General features: G+C 32.4%; 2 protein-coding genes across 2 annotated transcripts in view; one reads left to right on the forward strand and one right to left on the reverse strand.

Annotated features, from left to right (window-relative positions):
• Nucleotides 1-17,564, reverse strand: part of LOC123656284 (protein kinase C, brain isozyme) — a 302,175-nt gene that overhangs the window by 26,257 nt on the left and 258,354 nt on the right. The window lies entirely within an intron of this gene.
• On the forward strand, nt 16,247-16,678 carry LOC123656286 (bombyxin A-3 homolog). The gene has a single exon (XM_045591994.1). It carries the CDS (start codon nt 16,285-16,287, stop codon nt 16,582-16,584), a length of 300 nt encoding a protein of 99 aa, XP_045447950.1. The 5' UTR covers nt 16,247-16,284; the 3' UTR covers nt 16,585-16,678.

A 17,564-nucleotide genomic window follows, 5' to 3' on the forward strand; every position in this document is an offset into this window, starting at 1 on the left:
AAAATGTTTTCTTTTATTTGGTAATAAAAATACAATCATTAATTTATTTGTCACAAAATAGTAACCAAAAAGCGCCTTATCTAAGTTCTTGTCATACCGATATTAAACCAATTTAATCCAACCTCTAGAGACAGCTTGTAATGGAATATTTATTAACTGGCCACGAAATGCGATACAAATAATTCAATATCGCGAATGTTACAACTCCATAAAATCCGATGAAACACAATTTTACCGACGAAGCGATATCGAACGCCATAGAATTAGAATGCTCTAGATATGTCCAGCTTATTACATTTGTTTTAATCTGTACTGTATCAATATTTTTCTATTTTACATTAAGCTTAAACTTTTACCACCAAATTTTTCGTGAAACCTTGTTCTAAAAATCAATTAATACAAAAAAAGAAAGAATTAGCAAGATTGATGAAGTCGTTCGTAAGCTACGCGCGTACATACATTTCGGCAATTTATATGACATTTATACGTAATGTCGTTTCAAGTTTATTTTTATATACAACCACCATTTCAGGTCCTTTTTAACCGACTTCCAATAAAAAGGAGGAGGTTCTCAATTCGATTGTTTTTTTTTTTTATATTTGTGTATGTTACATCAGAACTTTTGACTGGGTGGACTAATTTCGATAAAAAAGATTTTAAACAAAAGGTGGTTGCGTGTCGTTTGATCCGACTTAAATTTATTTGAGATCTAACAACTACTTTTCGGGTTATATCTAATAATGCGTTTTTACTTGACTATTTTTTCGTCTACTTACGTTGTTTTACTTTTCGATCTTATAGAAGTCGGTTTTTTTCCGTTTGCGAGCAAAAACAATTGTGTCTTTGGCTTTTATCTTGTGCTCGTCAGTGAAGTTGTAAATAATCTTGTTGGTATAATTATTCTGAAAGACATTCTATATAACGTAAACACCTATAGCTAACAGGAGAGAAGCAAATTATTAAACCTCAAAGCTATTTTTAGGTATAATAAGTGTAAGTTCGACTTGTTCCGTGAAGCCAATCGATTCGGAGAGGTTCGCTAAGTGATTACACAAACAACGAAGCAAATAAAAATTTTAACGATATTATACTACTATTGTACTGTGTGTTTATTAAGTTTTTTAAATGCCCGACGTTTCGAATACTTTACAGCAACCATGGTCAGGGAGGAAAAAAATGTTGTTTTATTATAATGAGTGAAATTTGCGTTAACATTAGAACATACTATTAAACTATTAGTATAAATGGTAATGCCATTTCTAGTAAATCGTCAGCTTTGTAAACAATAGTAAAACAGATAAGCGATGAAATTGAATTCCCGCTTGCACTAACGTTATTACGACAATTACACTGACTGAGCACTACCTACTGCCGCTGCCTGTGTTTAACAAAAACATCTATAGGTTATTAAAACCGATGTAAAACATAAAGTAGATTAATTAAGCGTTCTGCGATAACCAAGTTTTGTTCGTGTACAGTTAAAAATAAATGAGAGAGAACATACGTTTGTACTATTTAATTTTTTTATGACATTTTGTAGTCATGCGCGCTGTTCACAGTTAGCGACGCGATACGAGTATAGGAAAAAAAGGTAAAAAGGGAGAAGGGACAAAGGGACGCAATACGTCACGAAGCGAAGTAAGGAAGCTACGCACCGTAATACTATACAAGACGAGTAATATACTTAAACCCGGTCACTATTTCGCTACACTTCAGCTTGTAATATCCCACTGTTGGGCAAAGGCCTCTTTCCCTATGTAGTCTTCTACATGGGGAAAGAGGATCAGAGCTTAATCCACCACGCTGCTCCAAAGCGGGTTGTGTAAATACAAAAAGAAAAAAAAAATTATGCTGAAAATACCTTAGATTAATTTTAGTAAAAGCTGATCACTTTTCAAACTGCTGAAAAGTTTTACAAAAGATTTCAAAGAAACAGGAAAAAGGAATAAGCTTTCACGTAAAAAAGCATCGGAATTGACGTATTAGTCCGACAGATAACATTAGCGTCTAACTTATAACATCCCTCATTTTGAGTCGGTGGTTAATGAAAACAATTTCATTTAGTATGTATTAATTTTTATTCATATATCTAATACTAAAATTTATAATAAGATTATTGAGACATAACTATTTACATTCGTACTACCTAGATAAATCGTATCGTTTCACAAGGTCCCTGTAATATACTCGGTCGCTTTACTGTCCGCAGTAAGACATGAGTTCGTCGACAGTGCAAGGTTTCTCGCAGCACTCCGCCACCACCTGCCTCTTCCTCCTGTCCACGCTGTGCGCTCTGTGCGCTGTGATCCACGGCCAGCTGACCTCTGTATTCTGTGCAGAAGTATGCTGCGGCTGACTCCTCTTAATCAAGTGGTAATCGCAGAGAAGAGCGAGAGCAGTCGATAGGCGTCGTCCGCAGTACACTTCGCTGTAGCCTTGGGAAGTGACCGTAGCAGCCATAATTGTTATGATGAAGAAAGTTAATACAATTTGAGTCCTCATCTTGTGAGCTGTTCAGAGTTCGTTAATGGAATGTGCTGAAGGAGATAATTCCTGAAGCTTTTATAGGTGAAAAAATAATTAATATTCATTATATCTAACCCACTGCACTATGCTAATGTGACCTTAGTTTGTATTACGTCAACAACCGTAGCTTATTCATATATGGCATCAATATTTAAGTTTATAACACTATTTTTAACCGACTTGAAAAAAAGAGGAATTTCTTAAATCGACTGTTTTTTATGTGTGTTATCTCATAATTTTTTAATGGGTGTACTGATTTTAGTTGTGTGGCTACGGTAGTAAAGAATATAGCCACCCCCTCTCTTCCCGTGGGTGTCGTAAGAGGCGACTAAGGGACAACACAGTTCCACTACCACCTTGGAACTTGAAAAGCCGACCGTTGGCGGGATAACCATCAACCTGTTGGTTTTGAAATACACAGGCCGAAGATGCAATAAGCAGCGTCTTCGGTGCGACAAAGCCAGCCCTGCGGTCACCAACCCGCCTGCCCAGCGTGGTGACTATGGGCAAAACACATGAGTTTACGCCATTTTTGGCACGAATTTGTGGAGGCCTGTGTCCAGCAGTGGACTGTGATAGCCTGAAATGATGATGATCATGATGACTGATTTTAAACCAAAAAATTAAAACTAATTGACATAAAATATGAGTTACCTAAATAATATGCTTTCGTTACAGTGGTGAGTAAGGTAGCCAAAGCTCCTGTTTAGGGTTAAGCCTATGATTTTGCAGGCGTCTAAAGATTTATATTAAACATTAAGCGAAACGGTTAACCATCAGGCAGAGGGGAGTTCACGAGGAAAACAATCGTTTCTTGAATATAGAAAACGGTAAGCCCGTCGATTGATTCGAATAAACACGACAACATAAAATATAATTACTAATATTTCCGCATCGTGTTGCATCGTACCGTATCGTGTTGCTATTTGTCGGATCCAAGCTGAACGATTCGTTTTCAAACGGATTTTACTTTTTAATAAGCGACAAGTGCAATAAAGTTTGCAATGGCTTCATTTCCTGATTAGAGGACTCCGACGATATTGAGATTCGATTGGATATCACTTGTCTATTAATAGATGTTTGGAAATGTAGCTCGTATAAAAAAAAAAGGAAAATGGAGAAACAAAATTTTAACAAATTTTCATCCTTTTCTTTACTTTTGAAAATTGTGATCACTTTTATTTCCAAATATCGGTTAGTATTATTATATACTATAGTATATATATCATATATATTATTACGCTCAGGTTTAAGACGTTTGCCTCCCTTTTCAGAAAAGCCTCACAATTATTCCACATAAATTATATATAATTTTATAGATAATTGCTTTGCTCTACCGGCGACAACAACTACAAATTTGTTATTGCTTTTGTTAAAAAAAATATGTAATTTTTTAAAGTATATAATATAATATTTTGTAAGTGTAGTATTATTATACTTATTTAGTGCGAATTTTTCGCGCAGGTATTGCTAGTATGATATTAATAATATATAATAAATAAAATAATATTAATACTATTTAATTTAACATTTATAGTCTACCCTAATAAGGTCATACATGTAAATGAGCTATTATGGCGCACTTGATAAAACGGAAAGGTCACCTTATTCAAATGTACCAACCAAGTCTACTAACTGACAGCGGATCTATTTTGAGGGCAAAATAATTTTTGATAAGATTTTGAAAAGTCCAACAAAAAAAAAAAAAAAAACTTTTTAACAGTATTTTCTACATTATACTAGAAACTTGTTCTAATTTCAATAGTCCCGAGCCTTAGTCGTACTCATTATAATTATGTTGCACAATGCGACGATCAAAAGCTTTGATTTTGACAGATGTTCTGTCCAGTCGTCTTGTGAATGAATACGTACGAGTAGGAAACATGGTGACGTGAGTAGCTTTACACTTTTCACTAATTATATATGATTGTATTGCATACAATAAAACAATATAAATATATAAATTTAATATATCTAGTGTCATTATGTGAAAAGTTGATAAAAATAAGTTTTTTGTAAAGTATTCTAATTCATTTTTTATTATCATCCTGTTCTGTTTTATTTTGGAGACTTTTTTTAATTTTGGAGTATTTTTTGGTACGAAAGTGCACGTGCTTGGTTTAGTTACACCACCCATATCTTCCTCAATGAAATGGGTTCTCGTTCAAAAAGGGTTATCGTCAGAAAATCGAAAAAAAAAAATAATAATTCAAAATACAGAACAGTGGGTTTTCATTTACATTAAAAATTAAAAATACAGAACAGTTCATTTCATTTTAATTTATTAAATTGGTCTTAGAGATGTTTTGTGTCTTTATAATATAATAGAATGTAAACAAACAATGCAAATAAGCAATTGAAGATGCACAAAGGCATTCGTAGTATGGGCAGTAGACGATAGTAGCAGCGGTTCTAACAGCATATGTTTGGTATTATGATAATGGGCATGATATCCTATTCCCTTTATAGGTACAAATGTGGAAGGAAATACCGTCGTCAGTGAGACGTTACATAACAATGAACCTTTGTAAAACTAATTCAGACAGTTAATTTTTCATTTTCTATGAGTATAACCAGGCTAACCACTGAGTTTTGTAATCTGCATGTTTGCTTTAACTCTGGAATAATTATAATTGTACATGTATTCTGTACTTAGTAGTAGGACAGCGGCATTATCCAAGTTTAAGCTATTTTAAATACCTTAATAAAAATATTACTTGCTGTTTATATTACTTTAATATTTTTTTTCTGCAAAGTCGTAGCTTGATGTTGTAGGCATATATATATATATATATATATATATATATATATATATATATACCTTCTACAATACATATATTTAATTTAAAATTAAAGAAAAAATATTTTTAATACATTGTAAACTCTAAAGGTTAGTTACCACGTACGAGTAGTTGCCACATTAGCATCGCATAATAATCGAAAAAATATAATAATAATACATTACAAAACTTATACTTCATTTTGTATCTTTAAATATATTCTCAACCTTATTCTAGCGAGTTGGCATTGTGTCGGTTCCCTTGTTCACAGTCGCGTTGACGCGGACCGCCGGATGGGAGATAGAATCAAACTTTTTACAATACTGGTTCAGATACGAGCTTTCACCGCTCTCGCCGTGTGACGGAGCTTGCATGTCGGACTGTGTATTTATTATATATTTTTAATAAATTTACGTGAATAATAATACACGAAAATATCGTGAGGAAACCTGCATGTTTCAGAGGATATTCTGACGTGTATTCTGAAATATGTTTATTTCTATAATATAATTATTCATTGATAAAATTGTTAAATTTAAATCAAGTCAAGGAGATAGATATCTCAGAATATTGTTTTTGTTACAGTTATGTACATGTAGTGTTTATATATTTTGATTATGTATTTAAAGATAACTATCAAATTTTTTCATATTTACATTTTTTTTTAAATAACGAAATGTAAGGCTGTATTTAAATAAAAAACAAAACACTTATAAAAATAAGACAAAAACCTAACGCAGTTAGAAACTGACTTTCCACTTACATATGTTAAAGAAAGTTTCAACTTTTTATTTTATTCGAATTCAAATTTGAAAAACAAATTGCAAAAACTTCTTACGTCAGATAACCTGTAAAAGAAAACGGGACCGAATGAAATATTCATCGTTTGTTTTCTAAAACCGAAACTCGTATTGCGTTTTACCTTTGGACGTACGTTTTAGCAAATTAGCGTTTCCCTTCCATCAACTCTTTTTATTTATTTACGAGACGGGGCTATTTATATAGCTGTTAGAGAACTTTTAACTAGACAGAGCTTGCGTATTCACTCGGGATTACTATACTTAGTTACGATTTGTTTGAACTAACAAGAGGCTATTTCGCTACCGATGAGTTGTTACTTAAAAATGGATGAGAGTTTTTTTCCTTTACGTTGGCTCTTACATACCATCAAAGTAAGACAAGTCAAAACCAGTGACAAACAGACGATTTATTGCTACTAACGAAGGCCGGTAGTCAGATTAGCATAGTTTAATCTACTTTACCGTTTTAAAAAAAAGTATTATTAGCTTTTACTGGAAAATGAACCTTTTTAAAGCAAAAATAAGATACCGGGCTTCAATTTTTAAATTAAATTATATTTTAATTTTTCAAATGACGATTGGAAGGTTCTCTTGAAGCCTATTTGAATAAATATATTTTGATTTTGAATCTAGCAGTGCTTGTCACGTGGTCCCATTCAAATTTTACGAGTACTTTTGGAGTTATTTATCTCTAATAATGCGTATTTATTTAACAATATTTTCGACTACCTGCGTTTTATTACCAACTTGTCGATGTAAATTAAAAAAAATTAAAACAGATGAACAACACAAACAATTTTCTTCCACTCTCTGATGCTACAGATTACTTTCTATACTACCGACGCTTCGATGATGATCTAATTGATATTGATAATTGGTAGCGGTCGTAGGTATCGCATCCAGTTAATAACATAATGATAAACAAGATTATCGTTAGATATACGATACGACAAACCAATTAAGACGCTGTCAATGAACATCCAGTAATTGAATTTGTAATGATCATTGTAATTTAATTTATGACTACGGATAAGCTTGTTTTGTTTAATAACTTATCATACATAACAGGGTAATATGGCAAGTTTGTAAGTGCAGGATAGTTGTATCAAAAAATAAAATAGCTGTGAAAAAGCACAGATTTAGTCACTATAAAAGTTTACGATATAAATTAGTTAAGTTTTTAATATAAACATGTTATGTATGTATTTACTTTAGCTGCAAACAAATTTGCGACTCTGATGCTCCTGGCAATCAATATACATGGGTGGTGATTAATATGATAACACCTTTTCCAGTTTTGGAAGTTGGTACATAATCTGACGCTTTGAATAGAGGAAGAGGTAAGGTTAAAACAATGGTATTGAGAAAAATAAAAACGAAATGAAGAAGGCAAGAAATTAAAAAAGGCTAGTTGACGATCATGACTTTGCCAGAGAAGTTCACAAAAATTACAATTATACATTTAATACAAAGATAGTCATTCATTTGGGTTGTCTGGAAGAAATGGCTAAATAGCCATAAGTCCGCCCGTTGTACTTGACAGTTTGTAAATGTTTTTTAAATGTGTTTATTGTTTAAAATGTAGTTGTGGTATACAATACAGTATAAATAAATAAATAAAATAGTCAAAAGAAAAATAATTAAAAATAGTGGTGAGAATAAGGTAAAAATAGCAAGTACAAAACAAAAAATAGGAAGATGTTTAAATTTATAACAAAGGTAATTAATCTGATTGAACTTGCAAAGACGTAAAATACTAAAAATAAAACTTAAAAGGCATCAATATTAAGAACTATAATAACACGAACGATGTATAAAAAACGAAATTAATTTTAACCTGACAATAAACTTATGTAGTCGACGTTAGAATAGTTTCAACATAAATTAAATACATAATTATGTCCGTGTGTTACGAATTTCTTGTCACATAAATACCGTTATTGTTGATTATCGGGACGAGGATGACATAAATGTAGCTATAAAATTAATTTAACAACCTAACTAATAAACTTTTAAAGACGTACGCGCCTAAGATGAAATATTGGAGATTCTGATCCAGTGAGATTCCACCGACAAAAATCACTATAAAGTTTATATTGACTTGGAAAACTCGGCCACTAATATTGTGGATTATGTATAATAAAGAAGCGAGATAAAATTTATTGATAAAAGTATACGAAAACTAAGTAGTTGGTTTGAAAATATTATATACTTACAAATCGAAATAAATATAACAATTTAATATAGGCCTCACTTAAAAAAAAAGGTAACACCTACTTATAGCTTAGATAGTGTTACAAGACAGACGAAAATGACATTAACCAGTACTTGTACTCCGCTTACCATATTTCAATGTTGAGATATTGTACTCGAGCATATTATTGAAATAATAGTTCAAATATTGATAGCACCTTTTGACACGCACGCACACACCCGCACCAGGTTCAAGAGTAGGAACTAGAGTTCGAAGAGAATCTCGAGAAGTAAGTTTAAATTGGGTGAAGTACACACACTACAACAATTCAGTCGTCGATTGCTTTCATTGTCTCGCAGATAGTTTCATTTCTGATCCTATGTTTAAGAGAGAATCCAAGCATAGCTCGTTCCATATAACGTGACTTTAAGCTTGGGGACTAGTCCCCTTGTCAGTGTCCACGTCTTGGCGCCATATTTCAAAACAGGCACAATGTGTACTACATTGTTCAAGTGGATCTTGGATTTAACGAAATTAGACAACTTTTACACATTTGATACAAGAGAGACAAGCCCTATAAAATATTTCACATGGTGAACTCACGCTCTAACAGCATAAATGTTTTATTAATCAGCTAGTGGAAAATAAATACCTAAAACATTTCTGTTAATGGATACAATCGTTTCCGATATTGTTATTTATTCAAAAACAGGATATTTACCATGTTTTGTATTTTTATTTTTCGGAGCTCGATATTTCGACATTATTTATGAATGTATTGTTCACGAGACGAGACTGCTAATTTTTGTAATAAAAATAACCATGTCAATTTAAAATCTTAAAAATTTTTAAAGAATTTGTTTATTAAAAGTATATCTCTTTGTTATTTAAATAACATTTTAATTAATAACAAATAAGCTTCTAATTTTGTTATTTAAGTAATTACGTTGATGGTCGATTAAAAAAATGAGGAAGTCTTATTTTAAAAAATTTCACCCTTAACATAATTATAACACTTTACAGAAATATATTGATTTCAATATTGTAGGATCTGTTATTCAATGGTTTTTAGATCCTACCTACTATATCGAATATTCTGAAGAAATAATCTGCCATCTGGTAAGAATTACAATGTCAAACGATAGTTTTTTGGTAACAGAATCATTTTACGACATTCGATAAAAATAAATGGAATCAATGAAAATAATTTATATTTTACACATTACAACGACTGTCCACATTTCTAATCTTTTATTTGATCGGTCGTACATCGTTTTTATTTTGATTCGCCTGGCAACAATGTCAGATAGATAATAATATTCTAAGAATCCATTTGACATCATTTTTTAGTAGTAACATTTATTATGAAAACCACATTTAAAAACATTGTAACAGAATTGAGTGCGAGAAAATTTATACGAATAGCATAATTGGTGGCGTGTCGGTTTATCAGTTTAAAAAAGTTTAGTGATTTTTTTTTCATTTTATAAGAGTTTAAGATCTTAACTCACAAGTTTCAAATACAACATTTACCTGAAACACCTTTATTTAGTATACATACACCAGTTTTTTTAGACCAGTTGTTAGCTGTTATTCTTTGAAATCGTTAGATTTTCCAGTGAGTATATGCAAAAAATTATACATATATTTATACATATATAAATGTATAATGTATTATATGGGCTAGTCCCGAAATAAAGATTATATGATATTATTATTATTATTACAAATACAAGATTAGCTCAAATGCTATATCATAGACATTATTTTGCATCTATACAAGTATTAGATCAGGAAATCTATTTAGGTAACGTTATATATTTTATCTATTTTTTTAAAACTAGCTAACCCAACATATATCATTCTGACACTCTGACTCTGTGACAATATTGTTTATTTATTTACTTTTTTCACCTCATAAAAACTTATTACAAAGGACCTATTAGAAGATTTAAAAAAAAATGCTAGAATCGGTATAGTTAAGTTTAGCGCTTAGCAATAAATTTAGCGATTCTTTTTTATTTATATCTAGATAGCCTATCTCGTGATAGAAATAGCTTTTTTCCAAAGAGTACTTTGAGGGTCAAAAAAATATGATCAAATATTCACGTGAAGTCGCGGGAGACAGTCGTAAATAATAAATAATAAAAGTAAAATCGGAGCGTACAATTACGTTAGGGGTCTGGCGCCGGGCCAACTGCTGCTGTAATATCACGATACAGATTCATTTAAAAATTTTTTTAATTTTACAAATATTCAATTGATATTTTTTTAATATTTATATTTGACTACATAAGCTAGGAAAAATAAAATATGTCAATAAATATAATATAATACTAGTTAGAAAAAATATCTGTATTAAGATGCGATTCTTAAGTAAAATAAATAAATTGAGTTTAATTGGTAATTTGAAATATGTCATCATCATTATCATCATCATTACAGCCTATACAGTCCACTGCTGGACACAGGCTTCCACAAGTTTACGCCAAAAATAACGTGAACTCATGTGTTTTTCCCATAGTCACCACGCTGGGCAGGCCGGGTTGGTGACCGCAGTACTGGCTTTGTCGCACCGAAGACGCTGCTGCCCGTCTTCGGCCTGTGCATTTCAAAGCCAGCAGTTGGATGGTTATCCCGCCATCGGTCGGCTTCTTAAGTTCCAAGGTGGTTGTGGAACCTTGTTATCCCTTAGTTGCCTCTTACGACACCCACGGGAAGAGAGGGGGTGGCTAAATTCTTTATTCTTTTTGAAATATGTACAATGTATTAAATATTTATTTTTTATTATATAATTATACGTTTAGGTGGTGAGTGGAGTGTGTTAATTTTTCACGAGGATTTTTTTTCTCAGAATTGAATTTGTTTACACTTAATTATATTTTTTAAATTGTATTAGTTCATTAATTATTATTAGTAGTAATTCAAATTTTAAAACTGCATTAAAATTAATTAATTCCTTTTTTCAGATATTTCAATTCCAATAATTAAAAATAAGTAGTCATTAATTTCAATAATTAATTAATAAACAATAATTCAATAGTGAATATATATGTTTTGAATTAAAATAACCAAACCAGACTTAGTGAAATTTTATTTAATTTTTTAAAATTTTAGTTATGTATTGAAACAACTTATGCTACGAGAATTTTTATTCATAATTACAAGATTATATAAGCATACATTTTGTTCGAGTTCAACGACACAAAAATCTTTCACAATTAATTATTACAATACGGTAATAAATCTTCAAGATCACAGCCGATCAAGCAACATTCATCGTAAATGTTCCTTTTCTTCCTACCCAGTCTACTGTGCACATTGCGCTCCGTGTCCAGCTTCCTAGTAAAGTCTTGGACTTGAGATCCTGCGACCGACGGTTTAGTGTCGAACAAGTCGGTACTACACACTAAACTAAGAGCTATTGCCAGGTCTTTTCCACAGTAAACTTTTTTTCCACACACTTGAGAAGTAAATACGCTGGCTAGAACCATCACGATGAAGGCTACTAACACTGTTTGCGACCTCATCTTGTTCCTCGTTTGAAGTTCGTTGTTGATCTGTAGCAGTATCGACCGTTATGTCACCATTTATAGGATTTAATTTCAATTAATTTGATGACGTCAACTATATTAGTACATACAACTAAAATTCAAAGAATAATACATATGAATACTATAAAAGAATTGTTCGTCCGAGCGGCAAAGTCAATATGCTTCAGCTGATATGAAATATGAGCGTTTAATTAGGTTTACGAACTTAAAATGCATGCATATGCATATCAGCTGTGGACTGTGATAACCTGAGGAGTCGGTATAGACAGAATAGTAATACATGGCTAATGGTCTACCAGTATGACATGTATTGCAACTCAAAGTGGGGAAAACTGCGCGGAGCACGTAGCTACGAACAGGAAAAATTAATATGAATGATATTATTGTTATGTTTATTAATATAAAGCACTGTTTACTAATTAAGTATTATATCCTCATTAAATATTATATTGGTATTGAAATAAACAGATAAAGACTATAATTCTTACCTCAGTAAACACTATCCGTGGCTTGCGGTTTTGCATGCGTAAAAATCGGTCCTATGGAAATGTATTGATAAAAAGCATTACTTACCTGTTTATGAGCTAATCATCGATAAATAGGTACCTCAAAATGAAATAAAATCAAAATTTTTTTAAATAATAATTGTGTTTGCTCGCAAACGAAAAAAACCGACTTCAATTACATCGACAGGTAATAACAACGTAAGTAGATAGACGAAAAAAATTAAAAAAAGCACTAGTCGTCACTACGATTTTCGAGGGTTTCCCTCGATTTCTCTGGGATTCCGGGATTCCATCATCAGATTCTTGTTCCCTTATTATAGTACTACATTTGGGATATCTCCTTACCAACAAAAACAAAATTATCAAAATCGGTTCATAAACGACGAAGATATACCGAACATACATAAAAAAAAAAGAAAAAATATATACGGTCGAATTGAGTAACCTCCTCCTTTTTTGAGTTGGTTAAATAAAAAAGAATCTCTGTATTTACTCGTATTTTCTTTCATACAATATAATAGAATCTTTGTTAGACAAAAGTTTCACTATAATATTACTGCCATTTTGATTTTCGAAAAAAAAATGCAGCTGGTCTAAGATTTACTAATTTGTAATTTATTATATTTTTACAACAATCGAAAAACAACTATTTTCGGTCAAAATTATAAACCTTAAAGAGTGTCTCACTAATTTCTTCCTGGAATTTCCTTACGCAGTTTAACATTGATTTAAAATAAGGCAAAAAATGAATATTTCCTGTAAATCAAATAAGGCAAAAAAGCGAATATTTTCTGTAAATCGACATTATAGTTGTGCATCTTTTATAGTGGAGACTGTATAAAAATTAAATTTGTATCATATATCACCGAATAACAATTTAATAGACGTAAAGAAACGTAAGTATCATTACATTATTATATTTAAAAGGGTTTGTTGTTTGTTCAAAACGGATTTTTCTAGTGATCTAAGTATATTATGTAGTAATAATGTATATATACTGATTCCAATTTTAAATTGACTGACTTACTGACTGACTGAATTGTTAAATACTCGAACTCTAAATGGAAATGACATGAATAAGCTTACCAGTTGGTTCTTGGTTAAAATACATATTTATTTATGTAGTACTAAGTTACGAATTCATGAGATAGTTTTCAAGTTTAGCATAGAGCATTGGTTGATTCCAGATCTGTCTTTGGTACTATTAAAGTTGAAATGTCATTAAGCTGGATCAATTAGTTAAAACTTGCCTTTACCAATATTGAAGACTTCGACACTCAACAAGTTATCTGTGTGATAGCTAAAGCATATTATTTGGTTCAAATAAGTTAGGTTTAGTTGCGTTGTATATAATATAACATATATACACTCGCGTGCAACTGAATCGACTCAAGCCGTATGTTGGTATATAAGTTTGATTTTTCGGAAAATGGCTTATCCGATTTTTGTAAAAGTTTTTTTTATTCCAAAGACATATATTTTTTTTCATAAATATAGCCATTTTCAAATAAACAATGAAAAAACTTTTTAAATAAATACGGTCAAACATGAGCGTTACAGAAATTACCTGTTGCGGTACCCATGAGTTGCGAGACTAAATCATGTATAAGAGCTCACGTGACCCATATTTCTTATCAATCACTCGTTAGACGTTGACAGGTACACATCTACTTAAGCTCCCAGTATTTTAATCGCGATCCAATGGACAATACCTCAGATGCAGCGGTCCAAGTTGTAGGTTTGTTGCAAGCGGGCCATAATCAAAGGCAAGTCGCTCGTAAACTTAACATGAGCCAATCAGCTGTTTCATGAGTATACAGAAGGTTTCAAGAGACCGGTAGCTTCGTTCGGAGACCACAAACCAATAGACACCGGAGCACATCTGAGACGGACGATCGCTTCATTGTCTCAACTTCGTTGAGAAATCGTTATCTCACGGGCGTTGATGTGCAACAGGAGCTCAGAAGGGTTCGAGGAGTGGCTGTCAGTCAGTGGCCAATTAGAAGACGGCTGAAGAAATCTAATTTAACTCGTAAACGGCCAGCCAGAGGCCCGAAACTGACCGCAGGTCACCGTCAAGCCCGACTTTAATTTGCTCGTGAACACCTCAATTGGACTATTGAGCAATGGAGCTCCATCCTGTTCACTGATGAGAGCAGAATGTGTCTCCATGGCAATGACAGAAGAGACCGAGTATACAGGCGTCCAGGGAAACAGTTCTCGCAATGCTGTTTCGCTGAAACAGTATCATATGGCGGTGGTTCAGTCACGATGTGGGCTGGGATATCATATGAAGGGAAGACCGAGCTTGTTTTCGTGCCTGGTGGTGGTCGGAGTGGTGGTCTAACAGCTCAAAAGTACGTGGAAAACATTCTCCTCGATCATGTTGTACCTTATGCAGGGTACATACAAGAAGATTTTCTATTGATGCATGATAATGCTCGGTGCCATACAGCAAGTGTTACTCGCCAGTATCTTCAAGAAGTGCAAATTGGGACGATGATGTGGCCAGCCCTCAGTCCCGATCTGAATTACATTGAGTATTTATGGGATGAGCTCAAACGGAGGGTGCGAGCTAGAGATAAGGCTCCATCAAGCATCGTCTAGCTCAAAACTACGCTAGAGGAAGAATGGAATACGATACCTCAAGATTTTATCAAAAAAGTGATAAAATCAATGAAAAATCACATGCAAGCCGTTATAAAAGCTAGGGGAGGCAATAAAAAGTATTGAAAATTTTAATTTTCTTTACTTCTATCAAAAATAATTTTTTTATTCATTATGTTGTTGTTTTCATTTTTCTTCATTTTTTATGCATTTCTGTTAAATTAAATTTTATCAATAAATACTCAACCGATTTTTCTCATTAGGATAACATTTTTTAAAAGAAAAGATTAGGCTTTCAAACAAAAAAAAGAACAAGAAAATCGGATAAGCCATTTTTCTAAAAATCGAACTTTTATACCAATATACGGCTTGAGTCGATTCAGTTGCACGCGAGTGTATATATATACAAGATATGACTAAATTTATTTCTATAGAGACATTTTTTAAAGAATAACTGCGGAGTTTCTTGACGATTATTCTCTGTAGAACATACATATACTATTTTTGTAAGATATATAAAATTATAATTGTAAAAGTGCGATTTAAAAGTGCTTTGTAGAATTATATATATATCAGATATTTTTAATTTTATCAGGCTTTTGTAAAGTTTATAAGTCTAATTTCAGTTATTTTAATAGGCGAATTGATGTCTTAGCATTATATTTGGCTTAATATTATAGTAATACACTTGATATTATAAACGAATAAGCTCCCAGGAGATAGAGTAATAAATTTAGAATTTAAACAATAAATTAAAAGAAAAGACTAGTTTCAAAGCCTAAACGGGCAATTGCCTATATTATAAATTTATAGGAAATGAAAATTATGTATAAATGAAATACTCATAAACAGGTCAACGAATGTATTCATTTGAAGTAATTTTTCTGGAAAAGGCGTATTTATAAATTTGCTCTCATAAATGTTTTAAATAGGAGTTTTATCTTATGAAGTAACAGAAATATCATAGTTACGTTGTACCCAATACTTAGATCACATTGAATAGTTACCAAAAGTATTAAAAATCGTACTTACCGAAAATATTAAAAAAAATATAGTTATATAACATTTTTAATATGTGCTTAAATTTTCCTATAAAAGTGTAACATATTAACTATACAAAATTTCTCTACATCTTCATTTTAATCGAACAAATTTAATCAACAAGTACGACATCAACCGCCTACAAGTTTCAATTCAATTTTTCGAATCGATCACACACTTGAATATTCATAAGAATCACCACCTATAAAAGCTAGTGTGTCTAACTTTCAGTACACTTTCCCAGCTGATCACAGCAACGAACAACAACGAAGAACAATGACGACAAAAACGGTCCTCGTCCTGCTCATCATATCATGTCTAGCAGTGGTCAGTTCTCAAGGTTACGCAGAGGTGTACTGTGGGCGACGACTGGCCTCAGCCCTGGCTCTGCTTTGTGATTATAAACTGATCAAGAGGTCTGAAACCCATCACCGTATGCTGCAAGAGGACTCCAGCTTGCCGTGGATCGAAGCAGACAGCGCGCATAGTCTCGGCAGGAAGAAGAGGCAGGTTGCGTCAGAGTGCTGCGATAAACCTTGCACTATCGATGAGTTATTGTCGTACTGCGGTAATTGAACTGTTACAATGACAAGGCATTCGATTTCAATTGTAAATAAAATGTGTGTAATTAATGTAACTACTTCTTCAATAAAATAAGTACTTATACAAATTTTTAAGTTTTGTTTTTAGAATTCAGTTAGTTTGTTAGTTCCCTAAAGAGCGCTTAGTAGTATATCGTCAATTGTCTTATCTGACAAATCTAGTCAGTTAACAGAAATAACATAATCTAATAATTTCATACAAAAAGTTGAAACGATACACGACTAATGACGAGCTAAGAAAGTTACTATAAAGTACATTATTTACTTATAACTGTACGTATTTAATTCGTATTTACGTGGAGAATGGCTCAACTGTCAACTCTCAAAGCAAGTCCTTCTCAATCATAGGTACGGTACCTGATTGGCCTATTTTAATGGATACGTATGACAAGCACTATAAAATCCCAGAAGATGTTGGTGTTTCCACATCCAGACCTGACATATTCCTCTTTTCTAGACGCACTAAACATGCAATACTAGTAGAGCTCACTGTACCTCGGGAAATCAATATTCCTAAAGACCACACAATGAAATTAAATAAATATTACGATCTAACCAAAAACCTTAACAAATATGGTTATGTGGTTAATTTATACGCAGTAGAAGTAGGAGCGTGACGTATACCAGCAAAATCTCTCTATAATCTTCTGAAAGACCTTGGGCTGTCGAGAACTGCAGTAAATTCTATTTTAGAACGAGTGTCTAAGGCGGGAAACTCGAGCAGTGAAGGTGAGCGTTGATGCGCCTCTTAAACCTACACCTAGGTCGCAAGTCCTGGGAACTACTCTGAGTTTTTCCTTCCGCGACACGATGGACCAGGACCCGCACGGTGAATCTACGGAATGCTAAGAAGTTTATTTCTCTCTAACAATTTTTTTTAATTTAAATATTAAAAGAAAATATCAATACAGTTACAAAAAAAAAAAAAAAAAAAAATAGGACAATCCTAAACTA

Source organism: Melitaea cinxia, chromosome 9 (assembly GCF_905220565.1).
Source record: "Melitaea cinxia chromosome 9, ilMelCinx1.1, whole genome shotgun sequence".
Taxonomy (NCBI): Eukaryota; Metazoa; Arthropoda; class Insecta; order Lepidoptera; family Nymphalidae; genus Melitaea; species Melitaea cinxia.